General features: G+C 38.4%; 2 protein-coding genes across 2 annotated transcripts in view; one reads left to right on the top strand and one right to left on the bottom strand.

Moving 5' to 3' along the window:
- Positions 1-18,522, bottom strand: part of LOC129719169 (AMP deaminase 2) — an 84,637-nt gene extending 66,115 nt beyond the window's left edge. The window contains exon 1 of the mRNA XM_055670638.1: positions 17,578-18,522. Coding sequence (XP_055526613.1) covers positions 17,578-17,662 — 85 coding nt within the window. The 5' untranslated portion in view covers positions 17,663-18,522. The remainder of the gene's footprint in view (positions 1-17,577) is intronic.
- LOC129719171 (uncharacterized) lies at positions 13,200-14,956 on the top strand. Its single transcript, XM_055670640.1, has 7 exons — positions 13,200-13,323; positions 13,453-13,598; positions 13,668-13,758; positions 13,883-14,071; positions 14,137-14,298; positions 14,354-14,599; positions 14,663-14,956. The coding sequence occupies exons 2-7, from the start codon at positions 13,504-13,506 to the stop codon at positions 14,933-14,935; spliced, it is 1,056 nt and encodes a 351-aa protein (XP_055526615.1). The 5' UTR covers positions 13,200-13,323; positions 13,453-13,503; the 3' UTR covers positions 14,936-14,956.
- Positions 18,523-19,291: the final 769 nt, after the last annotated feature.

The following is a 19,291-nucleotide window of genomic DNA, read 5'->3' as shown; positions in this document are numbered from 1 at the left end:
TAAAACTGCTGGACTAGGAAAAAATGCGCTCAAAAACGAAAATGCTTTATTCATTTACCCGGTTTTGCTTTGTGCACCGACAGCCGAACGTGGGGGAAGAATCCGTAAAGTATCGTATACTTGAACGTGTAGGGTATCGGACTGCTTTGGTAAGTTTATTACAACAGTCTAATGCAAAACCAGCCGAAGCGAATTGCTACTGAAGCAGTTCGATACCCTATTTGAAATTCTTTTTTTGTCCTTCCACACCCATCTGCATTTTGAACAGAGGCGACGCGTGACCAAGTGGGCTACCTGTTCAATCAACATTTGCAACACTGAAACAACAGTATGTGATAACAGTTTCGAAAACTTTTATCTCTCTACATTTATCTATATGGCAAAGAAGTTCTACGGTCTATTATGACCGCGAGTTTTCCGATAATTTTCTCGTAGAATAATGATATCTGCATCATTTCATAGAGGAAATCTTTATCCACATTTATCACATCATGTTTCTCAATGATCGGTTTTAGTCGTAAATAACTCTTAATCCGTCGAAGAACTAGAAAAGTTCGCTCGACGGATGGCGTTGTGATATGCAATGTCAGTATCGTTCAGGTTTTGTCCAACGATAATTAAAATTATGTTTATGATCTTTTTGCCTCTAAGCTTTTCTATCTTTGTTTATCAAATCTTAGTTCAATGCTAAAGCGTTTCCTTTGACGATGTTAAAATTTTAAACTAAAAAGAAAGCAGCGCGTAAGAACACAAACGTATACTATGCGGCCTATGCGAGGTTCAAGTTTTCGAATGAACAAAATGGGTGTAGAGGTTTGAATGAAACTATACATCGACGGAAGAATTTCACCTCATTGACAGAAATAATGAATGAATTTGCTCGTTTTTCATTTGCACTACGAAAGCTCTGAAGATGGATCTGCGAACTCTCGCGGCCACGTGGTCTCTCAAATTTCAATGACGTCGAGAGAAGAAACAGAAAGGCACAACGAAACAGATTACCAGACACTAAAGAGAGGTGGTGTGTAATGAATGTTTTCTCTCGCTGACATCGGTTTTGTTCAGCAGAAAGTTTGAACCAAAAATGTCATTTTTACGCGAGGCGTCGCATTAGTAGTGGTGAGCATAAATGACTGCGTCTACCCTGCCGCACTTGAAGGTGCAGAGAAGTGTTGAACGACGGTTAGTTCATGGGAATGGTCTGAACAAACGGTAGTCATTATTGCGTGTGGCCGTGTGGGTTGCGTTGCGTGTGAGTTGTATGGCGTAGTCTGAAGTGTAGCCCATCAGGTTACATTCTTCACGGTGCATGAATTTCCACTATGTAGAAAATAAAATAAGGATGTTCGGGATAACATTGAAATTACAAATAAATTACCTTCGATGATTTTTCATCCACTCTACAGATGTGAAAAAATCCCTTTTTTCTGAGATTGTCTACCTGTCCTATGAACAGGTTGAACAGGTGGACGAGACGCCTCTGATTTTGAAACATTGTCTTTGGCTGGTTGTGCTTACGAGTAGGGGGTATACGCGAGTATGAGAGTAGGCGCGTGTGTGTACAATTGTGCATATGATCTCGGAGGCAAGCAAGGAAAACAGCGAGAAAGAACGAAAAATAGCTTGAATGGAGAATACTCCAGCGCGTGGTATCGGTAGTAACGAGAACCTCACTTGAGGTGTTGCATGCTGTTTATGAGTAACACTGTAACACTTAGGGAATACTCCTTATTTCGACTCCAATTTGAACGGATGCATAAACAGAACAAAAAATACTGGCATAAAAAGGAGAGAGAGAGAGAGAGAGAGAGAGAGAGAGAGAGAGAGAGAGAGAGCGAGAGAGAGAGAGACCTCACATATACATACTCTCATTTCTCTCTGTGTGTGTTTCTTGTAAAGCGAGAGAGTATCAAGAAAATTCCACATTGTTAGTTGTCACCCACTAAAATTTGCGACTGAAATATTCTACGACTAAATGTGGTTAGTTACTCACTCTGTGTGGGAGAAAATCTATTTCTCCTTGGCGTTTGACAGGTAGAGGAGGAAATGTGAGCGAGAACCAAGTGAATGGATGAAATCTCGAAAAAGTCTTTATCGAATAAACTTTTTGAGTATATCACTGGCCGACAAAATAAAAGATATGCATTCCAAAAGCTCGAACCGGACAAAATGAGATTATAGCTATTCAAGCATTCCTATAAATTTTGGTGTCTCTAACCATTACCAAAACGCGTCAATTTACGTGAGAGTTCGCTTGTAATTGCTCACCCGGTTCATCGCTTCAACGTTATGTTTACGAGAAAACTAATTTAAATCTCTAAAAAAGTTAGTCGCTAGGGACACCAAAATTCACAAGAATGGTTGAATAGCTACTGTCTTTAATTTTTTTTCGGTTTCAGCTTTTGGAGTGCATCTGTGTTGTCCAGTGTTATGAGAAACTGGCCTGTGCACACTGTTTCCAAAACTGCAAAAACGTGATCAAAATTATTTTGATCGAAAAACAATTGATTTCAGAGCCACAGTGTCTTCAGCAAAGTTGTTCCATCAATTATTTTCCATGTTACAGAAGTTGCAATTTTGTGATTAGTCCACTTAACAGTGAGAAACGAATTTTATTTTTCTCATTTTGGAATAAAAAATCCACTTTGTCAGCCAAGTTGTAGCTCATTTTAAAAGAAACAACTTTGTTGAAGACATCACAATTCTATCTACCTATTCAAATGGAATTTTGTGTAGTTTTCTTCATATCACTCCTAAAATCAAATGTTTTCAATTTAACTTTTTTTTCTAGGGGCTAGACACCTTCATTTTCATGCAAAATATTCTGATAATATTACATGATATTGGTTGATATATTTTGATATTTATCGTTTATCTGTCAATTGACATCCTCTAACGATAATGTAACGCTTGATGTAACGTCAATGAGCTATGATATAGATGGAGGGGTGCCCAAAAATGCAACGATAAATACTTTTTAATATTGAATATTGGAAATATTTCGCAATATATCAATAGTGTCGAGCCCCTAACTTTTTTTAGTGGTTTTCTACAATTTTTCAATGTTCTATAATATTGTTTGCAGTTTATTTTCATCTCACATATTTCTTCACACTAATTACGTTTTACTAAAAAAGTGATTTTGGAGCGTATAAAAGTCCACTTTGCTGAGTAAAGTTGTTATACATTTTGTAAGAAACAACTTTGTCTAAGTACGATGCCTTCTATTAACCCATTTGAATGAACTCTTGTGATGATGTCTTGAGAACGCCCCTAAAAATTTTTTTTTTTGTATGTAACTTTTTGTTGTGATTCTCTAAAATTTTCCAATATTCTACAATATTGTTTACTATAATGAAACACATAAGTTAACAACCGCAAAAAGTCTATTTTTATCTCTAATATTTATTTAGATATTGACGATTTTTATTTAATTGTTGCTCTAATTTACCTTCAGATATCTACACAGGAGACAACGAGAGACAAATGCCCATAACTGGATTGAATGATGTTCTACTTTTATTTTATTACGAAAAGGGTTTTGTCTGCAGATATTTGCAGATTATGAAGATATCTGTTGGTAAAGTAGTGCATTGTTCAAATAAATATCGTCTATAACCAAAGAAATATAAGAGATAAAAATAAACTTTCTGTGAAGAAATTGTTCGTTTTATTATAGCAAACAATATTGTAGAACATTCAAAAATTGTAGAGAATCACTACTAAATGTTATATTGAAAAAAAAAAAAAGATTTTTAGTAGCAATCTGTAGAAAACCCCACAAAAGTCCATTTGAATAGGAGTAGTCTTTGACAAAGTTGTTTTTTACAGAATGTGCTACAACTTTGCCAAACAAAGTGAATTTTCATTTAATGAATTTGCATTTTTTTTTGGCTTAAAATAAATACACGTAGGAACCAAAGTAACAGAAAGAGTCCTTCTATGTCTTTTCATAAATTTTATAAAAATAAGCTGGATGATAACAACCTGGTTGCTAAATGGTGTACCTTAAGACCTCAATGCCTAATCTAGGCCTGCACGAGGTGCCGACCGGGATACGAGTAACCTTAGCGAAGAGCGGGTAACCAACCCGAACTACTTTTGCTAGGGGCAGCGTGCAGGATGTAGGTATCACGAGGTAGGAACAATCGGCAAAAATCTAGGCTACGAACACGGAAACAGAAAACAGTAAACGATTGGAGATTGGGTATTTGCTTCAGAGGCAAGGAGTCAAAATCTCAGCGATTCAGGAGGTTCGATGGCCAAATTCCGGAGAAAGGGAACTCCGTGAGGTAGACCTTCTTTCGAGTGCCACATTTACTACAACGCCAAAGGCGGCAAAGCAGCGGAACGTGGCATCGCTTTCGTAGAGTTGGAAATTCAGAAAACAAGAGTCATTCGGCGGAGGCCCGTTGATGACCACAAATGCGTATTGAGGATTAAGGACAAATTTTTCAACTACAGTTTACTCAACTTATGCATCGACAAACGATAGATTCGATGCCCAAAACACGACGTAAAAGTCATCATCGGAGATGCAAACGCACAGGTTGGGAAGGAGGAATTCTTCCACCCAGTCATTGAAAGGCATAGCCTATTATCGTTTTTTCGTTGAAAAAGCCTGAGCCTGATAAACTTTGGCGCTGCCAGAGGAATGGTCAGATATAGCTCCTATTTTCCTTGTTTGAATATTTGGGAAGACACATCGAGAAGCCTGCCCTAGAGGAAAAATGGTTTTTTTTACAGTGAGTGGATCAGAGTGAAGGTGGACTAGTTCTTTGTAACTGCTCACTCGCTCTTTCCATTCTACATAATTACCAGTAAAGCTCATTATCTAACACCGCAAGTGAAAGCCATGTGAAAGCTTTACATCCCTGATACCAATCCGCAAAGCTGCAATAGAACTCCCAGCAACCAACTACCAACGGCTGTCTGCTCTCCTATGCATAACCATTCACCAGCCCCGATAGCAAAAAAAAATAGTTTACCACAATTTGCACACAGGCAGGCACATGGGCTGGTTAAAGCCGAGTGCGCACACGAATAGATGACAGCCAAAAGTGGAACGAAAAGAGCGATAGAACTGGTTCACTGATCTTTTGAATCCATAGATGCAAGCAAACCGCTCGCGAGCTGATCAGAATCAGTTCTTTAAAAAAACGAAATCTTTCACTCTCGAAAAAACTGGTTCTTCCGATAAACTGGCTCAGATCTCACCCTGCGACAGTTCCTCGATAGCAAACGAGCCGTGGCAGATAATGCTGGAAAACGGTTTCTCGACAAAACTAATTAGGCTGAGTCGTATGACGCTGGAGGGACTTAGGGTAAACAGGTATAATACGCCCCCCCCTAAGGAACATCGTCAATATTGTAGCTATGTTTATCACAAACAACAAACCTTTCATGCAGTTGGATACACTAATTAGGTGGTAATGCACTGCTATTATTTTGTTTTGTAATTACTGTTACACAAAAACGCCATAATTTTATTAAAAAATATGACAAAATTGCATGTTTTCCAATCTACCAGGGCAAAACGCCCCAGATGCAGTATAATATGCCCCATGCAGTAGCTTCATATGCCAGCTCAGCGCTTGAAGTCTCAGAAGCAAACGCAAAGGCAATGAACAAATCAGTCGGGCTAGCGGTGGGGCATATTGCCCGGGAGCTGTAGTGTAGCATAAAGCATTGAATACTTAAGCAAAATATACAATTTTTATCGTTTCTTCACTAGATACAGCTGCTTATAGGTTCATTTGAGATATAGGGTAACGGGGGTATTTTGGCCCACCTGGAAACAATTTTCCCATTTTTTTATGATAAATTCGATGAAAATTGGGAATCTTTGTGTGCAACATTGAAATAAGTTACCTTAGAAGCATTTTTTTATCATTCTTTTCAGAAAACATTGTCTCCAGATAGTATTAATTTCTAAATTAAATCACACATATAAACATTCATACCTGATTCGATCCAAAGTCAAGAGAAAGCGGTAAAATTCAAGCTAATGTAATCTTTATGTATACTTTTCAAACAATTGAATGTTGTAATAACATCAATAAGATACTACAGAAATAGTTTGTACACTCTTACAAGCGAAAAAAATTATTTAAATATATACAGGCACGGCAAAAAAATATATATATAGCTGTTAAGCAGTGAAATATATGCAAACAACACATGGTTTTGGGTTGTGCAGTAGATGTCCATAAACAAGCGAGTGATAACAATTTTTTTTACATGCGGGTTACTTGAACCTTTCATAAAGGCATAAAAACCCTCCGAAATCAATCCGACAGAATTTCGCACTACACTAGCACAACTCAACCGTTTTTTCCGTACCAGTATATTTTCCATTGATGCCAGCATTGACAGCTTTTTGTTTACCATACGGTCGGTTCGTGTTGGACAAAGCAGCAGCTGGTAATCATTTACAGGTAATTATTTTTAATTTTATTGCTTATGAACGCTATGAAACTTGCTACAAATGTCTACAAAACTGCTTTAAGCCTGATCCTTTTAATTTCAGATGCCTAAAGTTGTAAAACCTTCACAGCAGAAGAGGTATTCTGAGGTCGACGTGAACAGGTGTTTACACGAAATTGATCAAGGAGCCTTCGTCGGTAGCGCTTGCTATCGGAACCGAGTCCCTCGATCGACGATTAGGTTTCGCATGAGACAAAAATATAAAAACAGAGGAAAAACAGGACCACCTACTACTTAAAAAGCGGATGCAGAGCAGGAGCTGGTAGTTTGGATCAAAAAAATGGCCCGGAAAGGATTTTCGGTTACAAAGTACCGTGTAATGAGCAGAGTTTTAAACTATATGGAACAGAATACCGAAAAGGGCAACTTCAAAACCGGTAAGCCAAGTAAGTTGACCGAATTCAACAATTTTTCCATTTTTTATGATTCTTACTTATTTCATTTCTGTCCAGGTGATTCGTGGTTTAGAAGTGTTATGAAGCGGCACAAAGATCTTGCAATTCGGAAGGCGGAAAGTGTCACCAGCGCAAGTGCCAATGTTGTTGCGCAGGATTTGAGGAATTGGTTCCGGGAAGTTTATGGAATGGCTGTGGAGGATAGTATTGATCATCTTCTACGAAAGGCAAAGTGTGTGCTGGAAGGCGATGAATCTAGTTTCTAGGATGACCCATCTGCAGATAAGGTGATCGCCTTGCGAGGGTAAAGGAATGTGTACAGAGTTGATCAAGGTCCTGCTAATAAAACATAACAGTTATGTTTACCTGCTCTGCTGCTGGAAAGATGTATCCGCCAATGGTAGTTTTACCGTACAAGAAACTTCCCTTGGATGTTATTCGGAGCGTACCCGCAGATTGAGCTATAGGAAAAACAGACTCGGGATGGATGACGCGGATGCCGAATACTCGGAATCCATCTCGTCTGTCTGTACGCGAACAGTACAAGAATTCTCCAGCCTCTCGACGTAGCGGTTTTTAAGCCGCTGAAGGCTGCGTGGATACGTGTTGTTGACTCATGGAAAATGTCTAACCCCAACAAATGTTTGAAGACCGAAAATTTTTCCCTGATCCTTCAGGAGGCACTGAGAGACGTCGACAAAAAGGTAATAGAAAACGGATTCGAATGCTGCGGTTTGTTTCTATTTGATGAGAACGGGGTCGATTATTCTAAATGTCTTGGTCGTGGAATCCATGAGAGTTTTAAATTCAGCTAATGAAAGCTGTCACCAGTCTCCGCCTGATGTTGGAAATGCAGCTGTAAATTCGGTAGATGAAACCACGGATGGAAACGGTCAGCTATCTACATCCAACGACCATTCCGATGTGAAACCATCAGCTGTTTCTAATTTGGTAGAAACAATTCAGGTATTCCGTTTGAAAGCTGAAGAAGTTCTACATTTGATGGGGCCCAATCGTCGAGAGAGGTATAGAACCCATGATGTCGATTTTGATTCGCAGTATGACTTGATACTTTCTCGGGTTTTTAAGCTGCTTGAGCCTCTGAGTTCCTCATTCCATCAAAACCAAATCGATACAGCTGCGGAAGGTTCAAATCAACCAAATGATGAAAAGTTAGCCGAATTCTACGCCAAGGACACCAACTCTGTACCGATTGATTATGTTCGTCATTCGCACGATGATTTTCAGCATCACAGTAGCCTGCTCTCCGAGTTTTTGGAGTCTCCGGAAACACCACATCGAAAAGTCAACATAAAATACAAACGTAGAAGCCCTGCACACTTAAAACTGGTTCTTGAGCTCGGCAAAATCCAATACCGAGTTTACTCGGTAAACTGCGATTTTACTGATATTTCAGCACAAATAAGTCGTTTACCGACACACGTCAAACCATTCCACTGAGATCTCGTCAAGAAAAGTCAAGTTAGCGATTTTCGGCAAAATTTTTAGCTGAATTTATCGTCAAACATATTTTATACCGAGATCAGTTAAAACATTGCCGGAATATCGGTTTCAATAACCGAGCTTCGGCAACACTGGTAACTCACGTTAACTTGCCTGTCGCCATTTTCTTTTTCAAATTTGTGCAAACACACAGAAAGCGTAGAAAAGATTATAAACTCGTGCGAAAGTGAAGGTTAAAAAATAAGAATAGTAAAGCAACGCAATGGACACGATTCTGCAGAAACTTGAACAGGAGGATGTGAGATTATTTAATATATTCCGTAAGTATGGTATTAGTTCTCTTTTATTTTCAGAACGAAAGTCCTTCGATTGTTTGTTTTTTTTTTTGTAAGGAAACTGTTTTTGGTTACGTTGTTGAGCTCCAACGACATATAAATACTCATATCCGGAACAAGCATTTTTCTCCTGACCGTATTTTTTATGACTGTCTTTTCCCAAGTGCAGATTGCGATATAATCTCTTCCGGTCTTTGAAGCGTCACATTCTTCAACAGCATCCGGTCAACCAAACCGTCGCCTCCAATTTAGATGCAGAACAGCAGCACACGCTACCTACATATTACTCGGTTATTGATAGCGCACCCAACTCAAAAACAGATACAGATAAAATAAATGAGAGTACTTCTCAAGCTACCGTTTCGGTTCAGGAATTCGCGATGTTTACTTCTTGTTTAGCCCGAATCAAGGAATCTATTTCTCTTGCCATTTGTCGTTTGTCAAAAGATGTGTCGCTTCCTCAAGTGAAAATAGGAGAAATGATTGATGTATGTAGACTGATCGTGCAAATGCTTACAGAATATTACCAGTTTCAAGCTGTTCAGTTCCTAACAAAAAAGGACATTGATCAGACCTCAGCAGAAACCTTGGCCTTCCTCAACTGCTTCTGTATACCAGATTTGTTTTCTACCGTTTCAACTCTTTCAAAACAATCGAAATTCTTAAAAAAATAGCCGTAGATATTCCAGCACCAACCGCAAAAATGCTTCAAACGCGTAATGATGTCAGACATATTGATGGAATACCAAAGAAAGCCAAAATAAATGAGACCTTCATGTACATACCCATCATCGAAACCCTGAAACTCATCTTTCGAAATCCAGGAAACAGAAAATTGTTAAATGACCGCAAACTAGAAAATCCATCTATCAAAGAATATAGCACATATCGCACAGGACAATCTTACCAAAACAACCCGTTTTTCGATAAACACCCAAACGCAATAAGGTTAAGCTTATACCAAGACGATGTAGAGCTCGGAAACGCTTTAAGTTCCAGAGCAGGTATTAACAAAGTCTCTGTATTCGATTTCAAAATTCAAAATTTTCCAGAGGAGTAAAATAGTTCGCCACGAAGTGTTTTCCCCCTTCTTTATTGTACTAGTGTTGATGCCAAAAAGTATGGTTATAACAGAATTCTTGAGCCATTGGTAAATGACCTTAAAAACTTGAAAAAGGAGTAACTGTGTACTACGGAACCGAAAAATACGAGTTGAGAGCAGTTGTGACGGTTTTCTGCGGCGACACACTTGCGATTCACGAGGTTTTTGGGCTGCTTGGCCCTATGGCTAGCCACTTTTGCAGAATCTGTACAATTTCTAGACCAGAATTTCACAAAGATCCATTCCAAACATTTCCTATGAGAACTAAGGAATGGTATCAAGAGAGCTTAAGTAAAGTGAGAAGTGGAGAAATCACTTTTTCTGAATGTGGTTTGAAGCTAGATGGATGTATTTTAAATAATCTCGAGAACTTTCATGTATGTGAAAACTTTGCGCTGGACACAATGCATGACATCGCTGAAGGGCTCATTCCGACTACAATTCAACTGGTACTAAGCCATTATTATAAGCAAAAAGAGCTAGGAATGACCACAGACGTTATAAACCAGCATATACATTTGTTTGCTTATGGGTACATTGATAAAAAGAATCGACCATGTGCAAATTTTACCAATGAAATGCTCTCCAAACCTGCCAGTTTTCGTTTAAAGCAAACAGCTTCTCAAAACGTCTTGTTGTTGAGAGCTCTACCATTTTTGTTTGGTCATATTGTGCCAGAAAATTGTGAATACATGTGCATAATAGGACATCTGATCAATATAACTCGGATATTGATGTCCTCAGTTGTTTCGGATCACATGCTAGCATCTCTCGAAGAACATATTCGATTATATGAAGAACTGTTCTATGCGAAGTTCAAACGACGAATTAATAAAAATCACCATCTCGATCATTACGTACACTGTATCAAACAAAGTGGCAATATGATGCAATTCAACTGCTTGGTATTTGAACAAAAGAATAAGCCCCTGAAGAATCAATCAGCGACATGCAGAAATTTCAAAAATATTTGCCTAAGCTTGGCAAAACGGCAAACATTTAAAATGGTGACGGATATCCTAGACAATCCGTTTACTGATAAAATCTATTTCGGCCCAGGGAACATGGTGTCCTCGCAAAACTGTCGAAGCAAACAATTTCTAGATGACACAACGATTTATACATTCATTCCTAAAAGAGTAACCATAAATGGAATCGAATTCCGTCCTAACATTGTGGTTTGCATCAGAAACTTTCGCGATGAGTATTACCCATCCTACGGAGTCATCATTGAGATAGTCGTTGTAAAAATCAAGATAAACTTTCTTCTTAAATTGTGCAACACTTCGTCGTACAAAGATTTCCTTCAAGCATATGAAGTAACAGTTGACACTAATGAGCAACTGTTTGAGTCCGAAAATATTCATCTACACACAACTTTCGCCTTTTGGAGCCCTTTCGGATGCAGAAAGAAATATATTTCGAGAAGGAGTTATCATCGGGATTATTGAAGCTTTGTACTGCAAAATATGCTTATACAAAACTCAGCAACGAAATCACTTTTTTCTTTCTTTTCAAATTGACTTTTTCAGACGAACAAGAGATTACCGATATTGATACGTTCATGGAATTGGATAACAATGATTACACACGATTACAATTAACTACAAAAATGGTTAAAACCATTCAACAAATTCAAAGACAATGCTCAGATGACCTCATCGTTGAAGAAAGGCTGGAAAACGAACCAATGAGTGAAGACGATAACATAACTGACAACATAAACACACCACCACAGAACAGCTATCGGTCCATCAGCCTTGATAAGGTAATTTATCTTATATACGGAAATTAGGGCTTATTTTTATCAGTTGCGATTTAATTCCATCTCATGCTATGTTATCAAAATATTTACATCCTTGAACAAATTTTAAACACTCTTTATCACATTGGTAGCGCGGACCGGAAACATGGTTTCAAATAGTTAACATGATACATATATCGGGCAAAACATGTTTCCGAATTGATGTTGGACTCTGTATTACTTGAGTTAAGTTTCATTCATGTAACAATCTGGATCACACGATCTCAAATCCCAGGTTGGAACTTGATTGTTCATCCAAAATCCTGTAAATAAATGGTCTTTGTTGAAACCATTGAAAAGTACGGACAGAGTAAACAAGTAATACTTACTTTGCGTCGCAAGCGATTCTTATTTGGCTGAGTGCATTTAAGAACTAGAGAACAATACACAAACTCAACAACTCTGTTTTATTTTAAAGAATAAAATCATATCATTGATAGGGATCTAGGCCACGGAATATTTATCAACTGATTTCGTCATATCAACACACGAACGTTTAGCTATTGCAAATTGACAATTACTAGGGATGGGCGATACTAGAATCGATACCAGCGGTATCGATACTAAGGGTCGCGGCATCGAGTATTTTGGCATCGATACTCACCGCGAGAAATGAGTACCGGTATCGATACTTTCTAAACGATATTTGAAAAAAAAAATTGTAGGTCTGATACCGATGCTATCGAAGCATCGATAATCGATACGATACTTCGATACCAGGTATTGAAGCTCATTGAAGTATCGTGATACCAAAGTATCGATTCTTTTGTAGGTATCGCCCATCCCTAACAATTACCAAAGAAAATAATGATAAGAAAATTGTCGATAATTATCGTTAATATCGATAATAGCTTAAAATAATTATGTCGATAATAATCGATACACCCTAGATGGAACAAAGCATACGAATTAATTCTTGCACATGCAGAAGATTATTAATAGACGTTATCTTAACTGACCAACTACTGTTTCTCTACTGACTCCAGAAAAGCTTATCCTCTTGCCTGAGTCAGATTAGTTTGATTTTAAATTTAAATCCAATCGATAATTTATAATCAATATCGATATGAGCTCGGAAATTGTCCATGTTATCGTTAACGATTTTGCTCAGAGAGTAACAAAGTGACATTGAACTGAATTTATATAGGTGTGGAAGAAGATAACGGTTGTTGGTATTATCGAACATTCGTATATTTTACGTAATATTTGGCTATTCTTAATACTCCCCCACCCCCATGTAACGCAATTTTACATGGTGGCTTCGCGCAAATGTGACGTATCGCTGAATAAAATATTACGAAGTTTTGGCTATATGTTTCATAGAACAGACATTCATCGTTACCCTCCCCCCCACCCCGAATACCAGGTTACTTACATATTTTTCACTACTAAACAAATATATACCTGCTTTAGCCATGCCTGTATATGATTTTTTGGAAGTCTATGATGTTACTGACATGAGAAACAGAGTAAAAATACCATACATGCTTTTGTTTGGTGTTGTTTAGTAACTACTGTTAGAAAGTGATAAAGTCCTACAATAAACAGGAGAACTTTTGGATTTTGTGTATGAATAGGAACGTTTTAATGTGTACCCATGTTTTTATGATCCAGTGAAATTTGTAAAATGAGCGAGGCAGAAAAACGATCGATTTTGTTGAAAAAAAAAAAACAACAAACGCTTCCACAAATGAAATTCCCCACACCAGCTGATTATCGAGTTACTTTTAATTGCTGGTTAGTACAGTTGGTTTCTTGATTCGTGACAATCAGTAAATATTCGATGTAAAATTATTGCTCACGCGTTTACTCCAGCGGTTATCTTTTTACATCCCTTGTGACATTATTAATATTTCTGTTTCATAGGTAATTGACATCAACACAGTTTTCTCTCAAACCCCAACTGGTAGAAATATAATGGATCTGTTACTAGAAGGTAAAAAACCTGACGGAAAAATGCTTTCGCAGATAACTCATGTTTTGTGTGATTGTTTATTGGCCGTATATGGAGAGTAAGTCAACTAAATATTTTAAAATATATTTTGAGTCATGACTCATACAAACATTGTTTTGCATTGTAGGAGACCCTCAACGGATCATAAGGAAATGATAGCAAAATCTCTTGTCAAAACGTATCCTATCTTAGGCTCGACTGTTTCCGAACAACCCTATGTACGTGAAGTTATTTTTATTTAATGTTTCACCTTACTTCTTGAGTTCAACAGCTACCGTCAAATTTCAAGCATGCAAGTTGTACTCCAACATTCTGTTTCGGTTTTTACTCCTGTTTTCTTAGGCGTTGTGGTTTCATAGACACGGTCGTGGCAGCGGTCGGCACGCAGGCAAAATTCATTACAGAATGGAGCGTCTAGCCAAGCTGTCTTCCACAAGAGTTTTTCATCGTCATCGTAACAAGGATGGTCTGCAAGAGTTGTATGAAATTGAACATCTCGATGAAGATGTTGAAGTCAACATAGATGATCTGGTATGAATTATAATATGATTTCACTATTTGGACATTTTATCATTTTCATTACTTTAAATCTGTAGGTTAAGGAACTGAAATTTTCTGTTCCAACCGATCAAACAAAAGGTTATATTATAAGCCTATGGAGACGTACTGCAAAATTTCGACAGGATTTGCGAAAAGAAGGAACACTTTTGATGTTCATGACTGATTTCCCGGTAGCTTCAGCTTTTTGTGGTTTATTGGTATGAGTATGATTTTTGCGATCAGCAACATTAGTTTATTGTATATGTATTTCAGATTTCCGAAGATTATCAGTTGATGAAACCTGGAGCGTCTGCGTTCGTAGAAACTTGGGACAGTTTGCAATTACGAGTACTGGAGCGTCATCACGAGATGTTTCGTTACATTAAAAACAACTTCATCAGAGCGGTAGCCATAATACGGGTAAAAAACCCAACCCGTGGATCTAAACGTTTGCGGGATCAGAATGAAGAGGACTTTCTAAAGACTAATCCCCTTCATGGTGTGGTTCAATGGATCGAAGTAAGCTATTTATTTGTGAGGTGCAGTTATTTATTTGATTTACTCGTCTGTTTTCTTTTTCAGGATGGACAAACAATGCCTGTTCCAGAAATTCCACAAGTTATCATCGTTGGGCCAGAATTCCACGATGGCGATTGCTCGGTGGTCTGGAAAGATATTGTAATTCCGACAGGAGCAGACATTTTGACTGCTTTCGATATTCTGTGCAAAGCATTCACCGTCTTCAACGTGAAATGTGCGGCTTCGGATAAACTTTTTTATAGTTTTTTTGCTGCTGCATGCTATAAGGTTGAGCATTTGAGCACAACTGCAGCTAAGTTCATCAACCTTTTATGAATACCTCTGAGTTGATTGTTTTAATGATAAGCATAAAATATAATTTTCATGTTAAAAAATAAATGTTAAATAAAAAAGGAAATTTCATTCAGTTTTTAATTCGAAAGAAAAAAAACTGAAATCTCGGCAAATTGTTTGCCGATATCGGCGAGCATTCGCCGAACAACCAGCTTCTTACTATGCCGAATTATTCAGCTTAATGTAAGGATTGCCGAGCGATCGTTAAACTGTATTACTGACGGTCAGCTTTTTTTGCCGAGAGGTAGGTTAAATTTGAGCCGAGATGTTCGGCATAAAATGAAGTTTGTCAAGTTTGGGTCTACCGAAATTTTCGGCAAAAATAAATTAAACCGAGATGGCTGCCGAGCAGCCAGCTGTCCAAATCTCGGCATGCATTTTGCCGAGATTCGGCTACAAAAATTAAGTGTGTGTTGTTCTGACCTCTCGTCGACGACTTCAATATCATAAGGCACTTCAAGAGGAGAAAAAAAAGCAGCTGAAGAGAAGCAGAGGAAGGCTGATGAACGAAAGAGAAAACGCGAATGTAAAAGCGCACGGAAATTTAAGAATAAAAGAACAGATAAGCAAAAACAGCAACGAGGAAATAAGAAACTGAATTTAAATACTGTTATAATTTGTTAAATACCTTCCAGTTGGTCTCGAGGTACGATGTTGGCCTAACAAGCCAGACGTCGTAGGTTCGAGTCTCGGCTCGGGAGAGACTGTTAGTGTCAGTAGGATCGTAGCGCTAGCCCCGCAATTGTCGTGTACATCAAACAGTTGGCAGCGAAGTCTGTGTATAATAAACAGAAGGTCAAGTTCCGAATCGGAACGTAGCACCCAAGGCTTTGCTTTTGCTTTGCTATAATTTGTTAAATTTAAATTATGATTGTTTCATGATCTAGAATGAAAATTAATATAATATAAAATACTTTTCCTCCCACGGTTCAAAACAAAGAGGTGGGCCAAAATCAGTTTTGTTGGCTGGCCAAATAAAGACTTGGTGGCCCGAAATATGTTTTTAACACTCCGTAGAAATTTTGATAATTTCAGGTTATTTTTCAATAAATTGCAGTGTTGAACGATTTATTTCAAAACAGACATTCAGTAATATACAGTGGTATGATTAAACCGTTATTCGTTGTGAAAAAAGAAAGGTTTTTCCAGTAAATTGCACAACCACATCCTAAAGCTGGCCAAAATACCCTCGTTACTCTATAAGTACAAAAACCAGGTAATAAACTTTATACATTAGTGAAAAAACGTTACGGAAACGCTACTAGAAATTAGATCTGAAGCAGCTCAAATCAAAATTGATTTTTGTTTATTTTTTGCTGCTAGTGACAATTATCAGACTTGCACAGAAGGTTGGTCCTATGACCCGCTACGGATTCCCAATAGTCTCATGTCTTATTTTTTGTGTGTTTCCGAAAAAATGGACTGGGGCGTTATGCCCCAGATTGATAGGGAACGATTTAAAGAGTCTAAAGAACTCGTTTATCTTGGTACGCTTGTGACATGTGACAACGATATGAGCCGTGATGTGAAACAACGAGTTGCAGCTGCGAACAGAGCTTTGTACGGAGGTTCTGAGTTTGCAAACTCGCACAAAACTAGCACTGTATAGAATGCTGATCCTCCCGGTTGTCCTTTACGGACATGAAGCATGGACACTCAAGGAAGCTGATTGACGACTGCTCAGTTTACTTGAGCAACATGCTGTACATATAAACATGCTAATATATTGAATGTAATACAACAGGACAGACTTCAGTGGGCTGGACATGAATGCTCGATGAGAGAGCTGCCAGACTATATTCAGCAGAGAACCAGGAAGAGGCCATCGACATTGTGGTAGGCCTCGCACTCGGTGGATGTGCGCAGTGGAAGATGTTTGGAGAGCGGCCCATGTGGAGCCCATGTGCCCATGTGGAGGGTTCAAAATAGTTTTCAGAGCAAGACTCATTCCTAAGTATTCGACTTGATTAGTCCAAGTTGCAGAAGTCAGTTGTTGGATAATGTGTCATGAAGGAGAGATTTAAGAAAATCCTAAGAATAAACATTTACATGTTATTGGACAAATGGACCTATAATTACACTGGTTAGTCCTACGTCACAATTTTATACAACCTCTAGGACTGTACGCCTTGCAGTATTTTTTTTTTCGATTCGATTTCGAGTATATTTGAAGGATTGGAAAATTTGATAGATGCATCGCAAATAAATTGAATTCTTCCAGATTGAAAGTTCTTCCAGAATTCTTCTAGATCACATTGAAAGTGACCTATTGATAAGCGGTCCCCTGCTCCGGCAATACACAAAAAACAACAACCATCTAATAATATCAACAAGTAGAAGTAGATCGGTGCCACTGAGTTCTAATAAATTGCTCGTAAAATTTTGCTAGTTTGAAACAAATCCAATTCGACGCAGCAAATTGCGAGGTGCAATAATTTTTCCAGCATTCCAGCTTAAAAATAAATCAGCCCCAAAACCGAATCGTTTCACTCTTTCACTCGTTCGCACTCACGCTCGAACGCATTTAGTAATCTTCAGCTATTTATGACGCACATTTCGATGAGCTAAACGGAAACGTGCAAAATTTCCAGCAACAATCTTGCTAGTTAGGTAGGTACACTTACCAGCCTTCATCTCGGGCAGCAGATCGACGTCGTTCTCCATGTCCACATCGAAGGCAAACACTTTGCCGGAATTGTAGACGTTCATGTCGCCAGCCAGCTCCGTTGCCCTGTAGTAAGTCCTAAACGGGTGGCAATGGAGAAGGGTGGTGCTGTTGGTGACACAAAGTTTCGGCGAGAAAATTATCGATTTCCACGACGCCTCTTCACTTGACGGCGCACTTTTCTTCTTCTCCGGCTCGAAAAAATGACTCACTTGGCAAACTTTCACACACTCGACAGACTTGCGTGTCTTGTATTTGTTATGATTATTACCGAAGGGTTTTACTAGCTACCATAAACAAAACTTCACTCAATGAATTACATCAAAACACGCAATTTGTTCTTGTTTTCAATGAAACTCTTCCTTCACTAGCACCAAATCAACAAATTTTTCCACTCCTCACACTAAATCAGCGAATTGCGACACGTCCTCTCCAAATCAAATAGCTGCAGTCACTAGATAAAATCCAGTCCAGAGTGTCTGGGCCCGCGAGCAACCACTTTGTGCGACAACATCGACTGGATTAGACAGCAGCAACAGCGATGGTGACTCGAAAATAAGTTTCGCAAAACTAGAGTCACAACCACAACACTTTTCGCTGACACCTTTGAAAGTTTTTGCTTCTTTTCTCCCTTCAGCTATCGTGTGAGAGCTTTCGGTGTGCTACTTTTAATGCTACCAAGTTGTCTGCTTAGGTTTCACTATTATTGTTTTGCTTGCGCAGTTAACAAAAAAAGAAGAACAGCTCAGCTGTTCTCCGTGCGGTGAATTCTAACTACTACTTTTCACCCAGCGAGACTGAGAACTGAACGAGTCGGGGATAGACAGAAGCAGTCTTGCCTGAAGACGCACTACACAAACAGCAACAGCAACAGCAGAGAGGCAAAGGCAGCAGCATAATGATGAGAATGACGCGAAATTGATTCGTCGCCGCGGCGATTCGCGAGGAATGATGATACTGCTAACTCACACCAACATTGCGAGCACGCGACGACGACGGCTACTGCGACTACACGGGGCGAGGAATGTTGGTTGTATGCGTGTATATGTGAGCAGCGTCGGAGACGGCGTCGCCGTCGTCAACATCGCGGAGTGTCGAGTGTGGGTATTATAAGGGAAACAATTTATGGTATGTTTACCAATCATCAAAATATGTTTTGTAGCTTAAAACAGCAAATTATAGATGATGGGCAGCTAAACATGTCTACTTACAAAAAAAATCACATTTTCTGTTTATTTGCCGAGTCAAATATATATTCGAGATCCTGTTTTTATCGTCTTCTAGTCTTAGGAAACGTTCTACTGTTATTCTAAACCCTGTGGGGATTTTTTCATATATTTTCAGAATTTCGGGTGCATTTTAGTTGTTTTGTTTTTTTTATCTTAAATTTCCAACGTTTTTCAGCTTTACCCGTTTTTCGTTTCTTTGAGCTTTTTTTTTCTTCATCTATAATTTATTTGACACGGCACAAATACAATTCAATGTTCAACGGCGCCAATTATATCTGGTAGCTTACTTTCTAAAGTATCTTAATAACTAAAAGCAAATTTTTTATCCTCGCTGCCGACTACGAGCTGAAACTAAATCTAACTTAAAGCTAGAATGTTTTGCATTAAAAGCACTGATTTGTTGTTTGATGGTTTTCCATCGCCATAGGTAAGTAGCATATTGAA

This window comes from Wyeomyia smithii, chromosome 1 (genome assembly GCF_029784165.1).
Source record: "Wyeomyia smithii strain HCP4-BCI-WySm-NY-G18 chromosome 1, ASM2978416v1, whole genome shotgun sequence".
Lineage (NCBI taxonomy): Eukaryota > Metazoa > Arthropoda > Insecta > Diptera > Culicidae > Wyeomyia > Wyeomyia smithii.
This window is presented reverse-complemented; position numbering and strand designations above follow the sequence as displayed.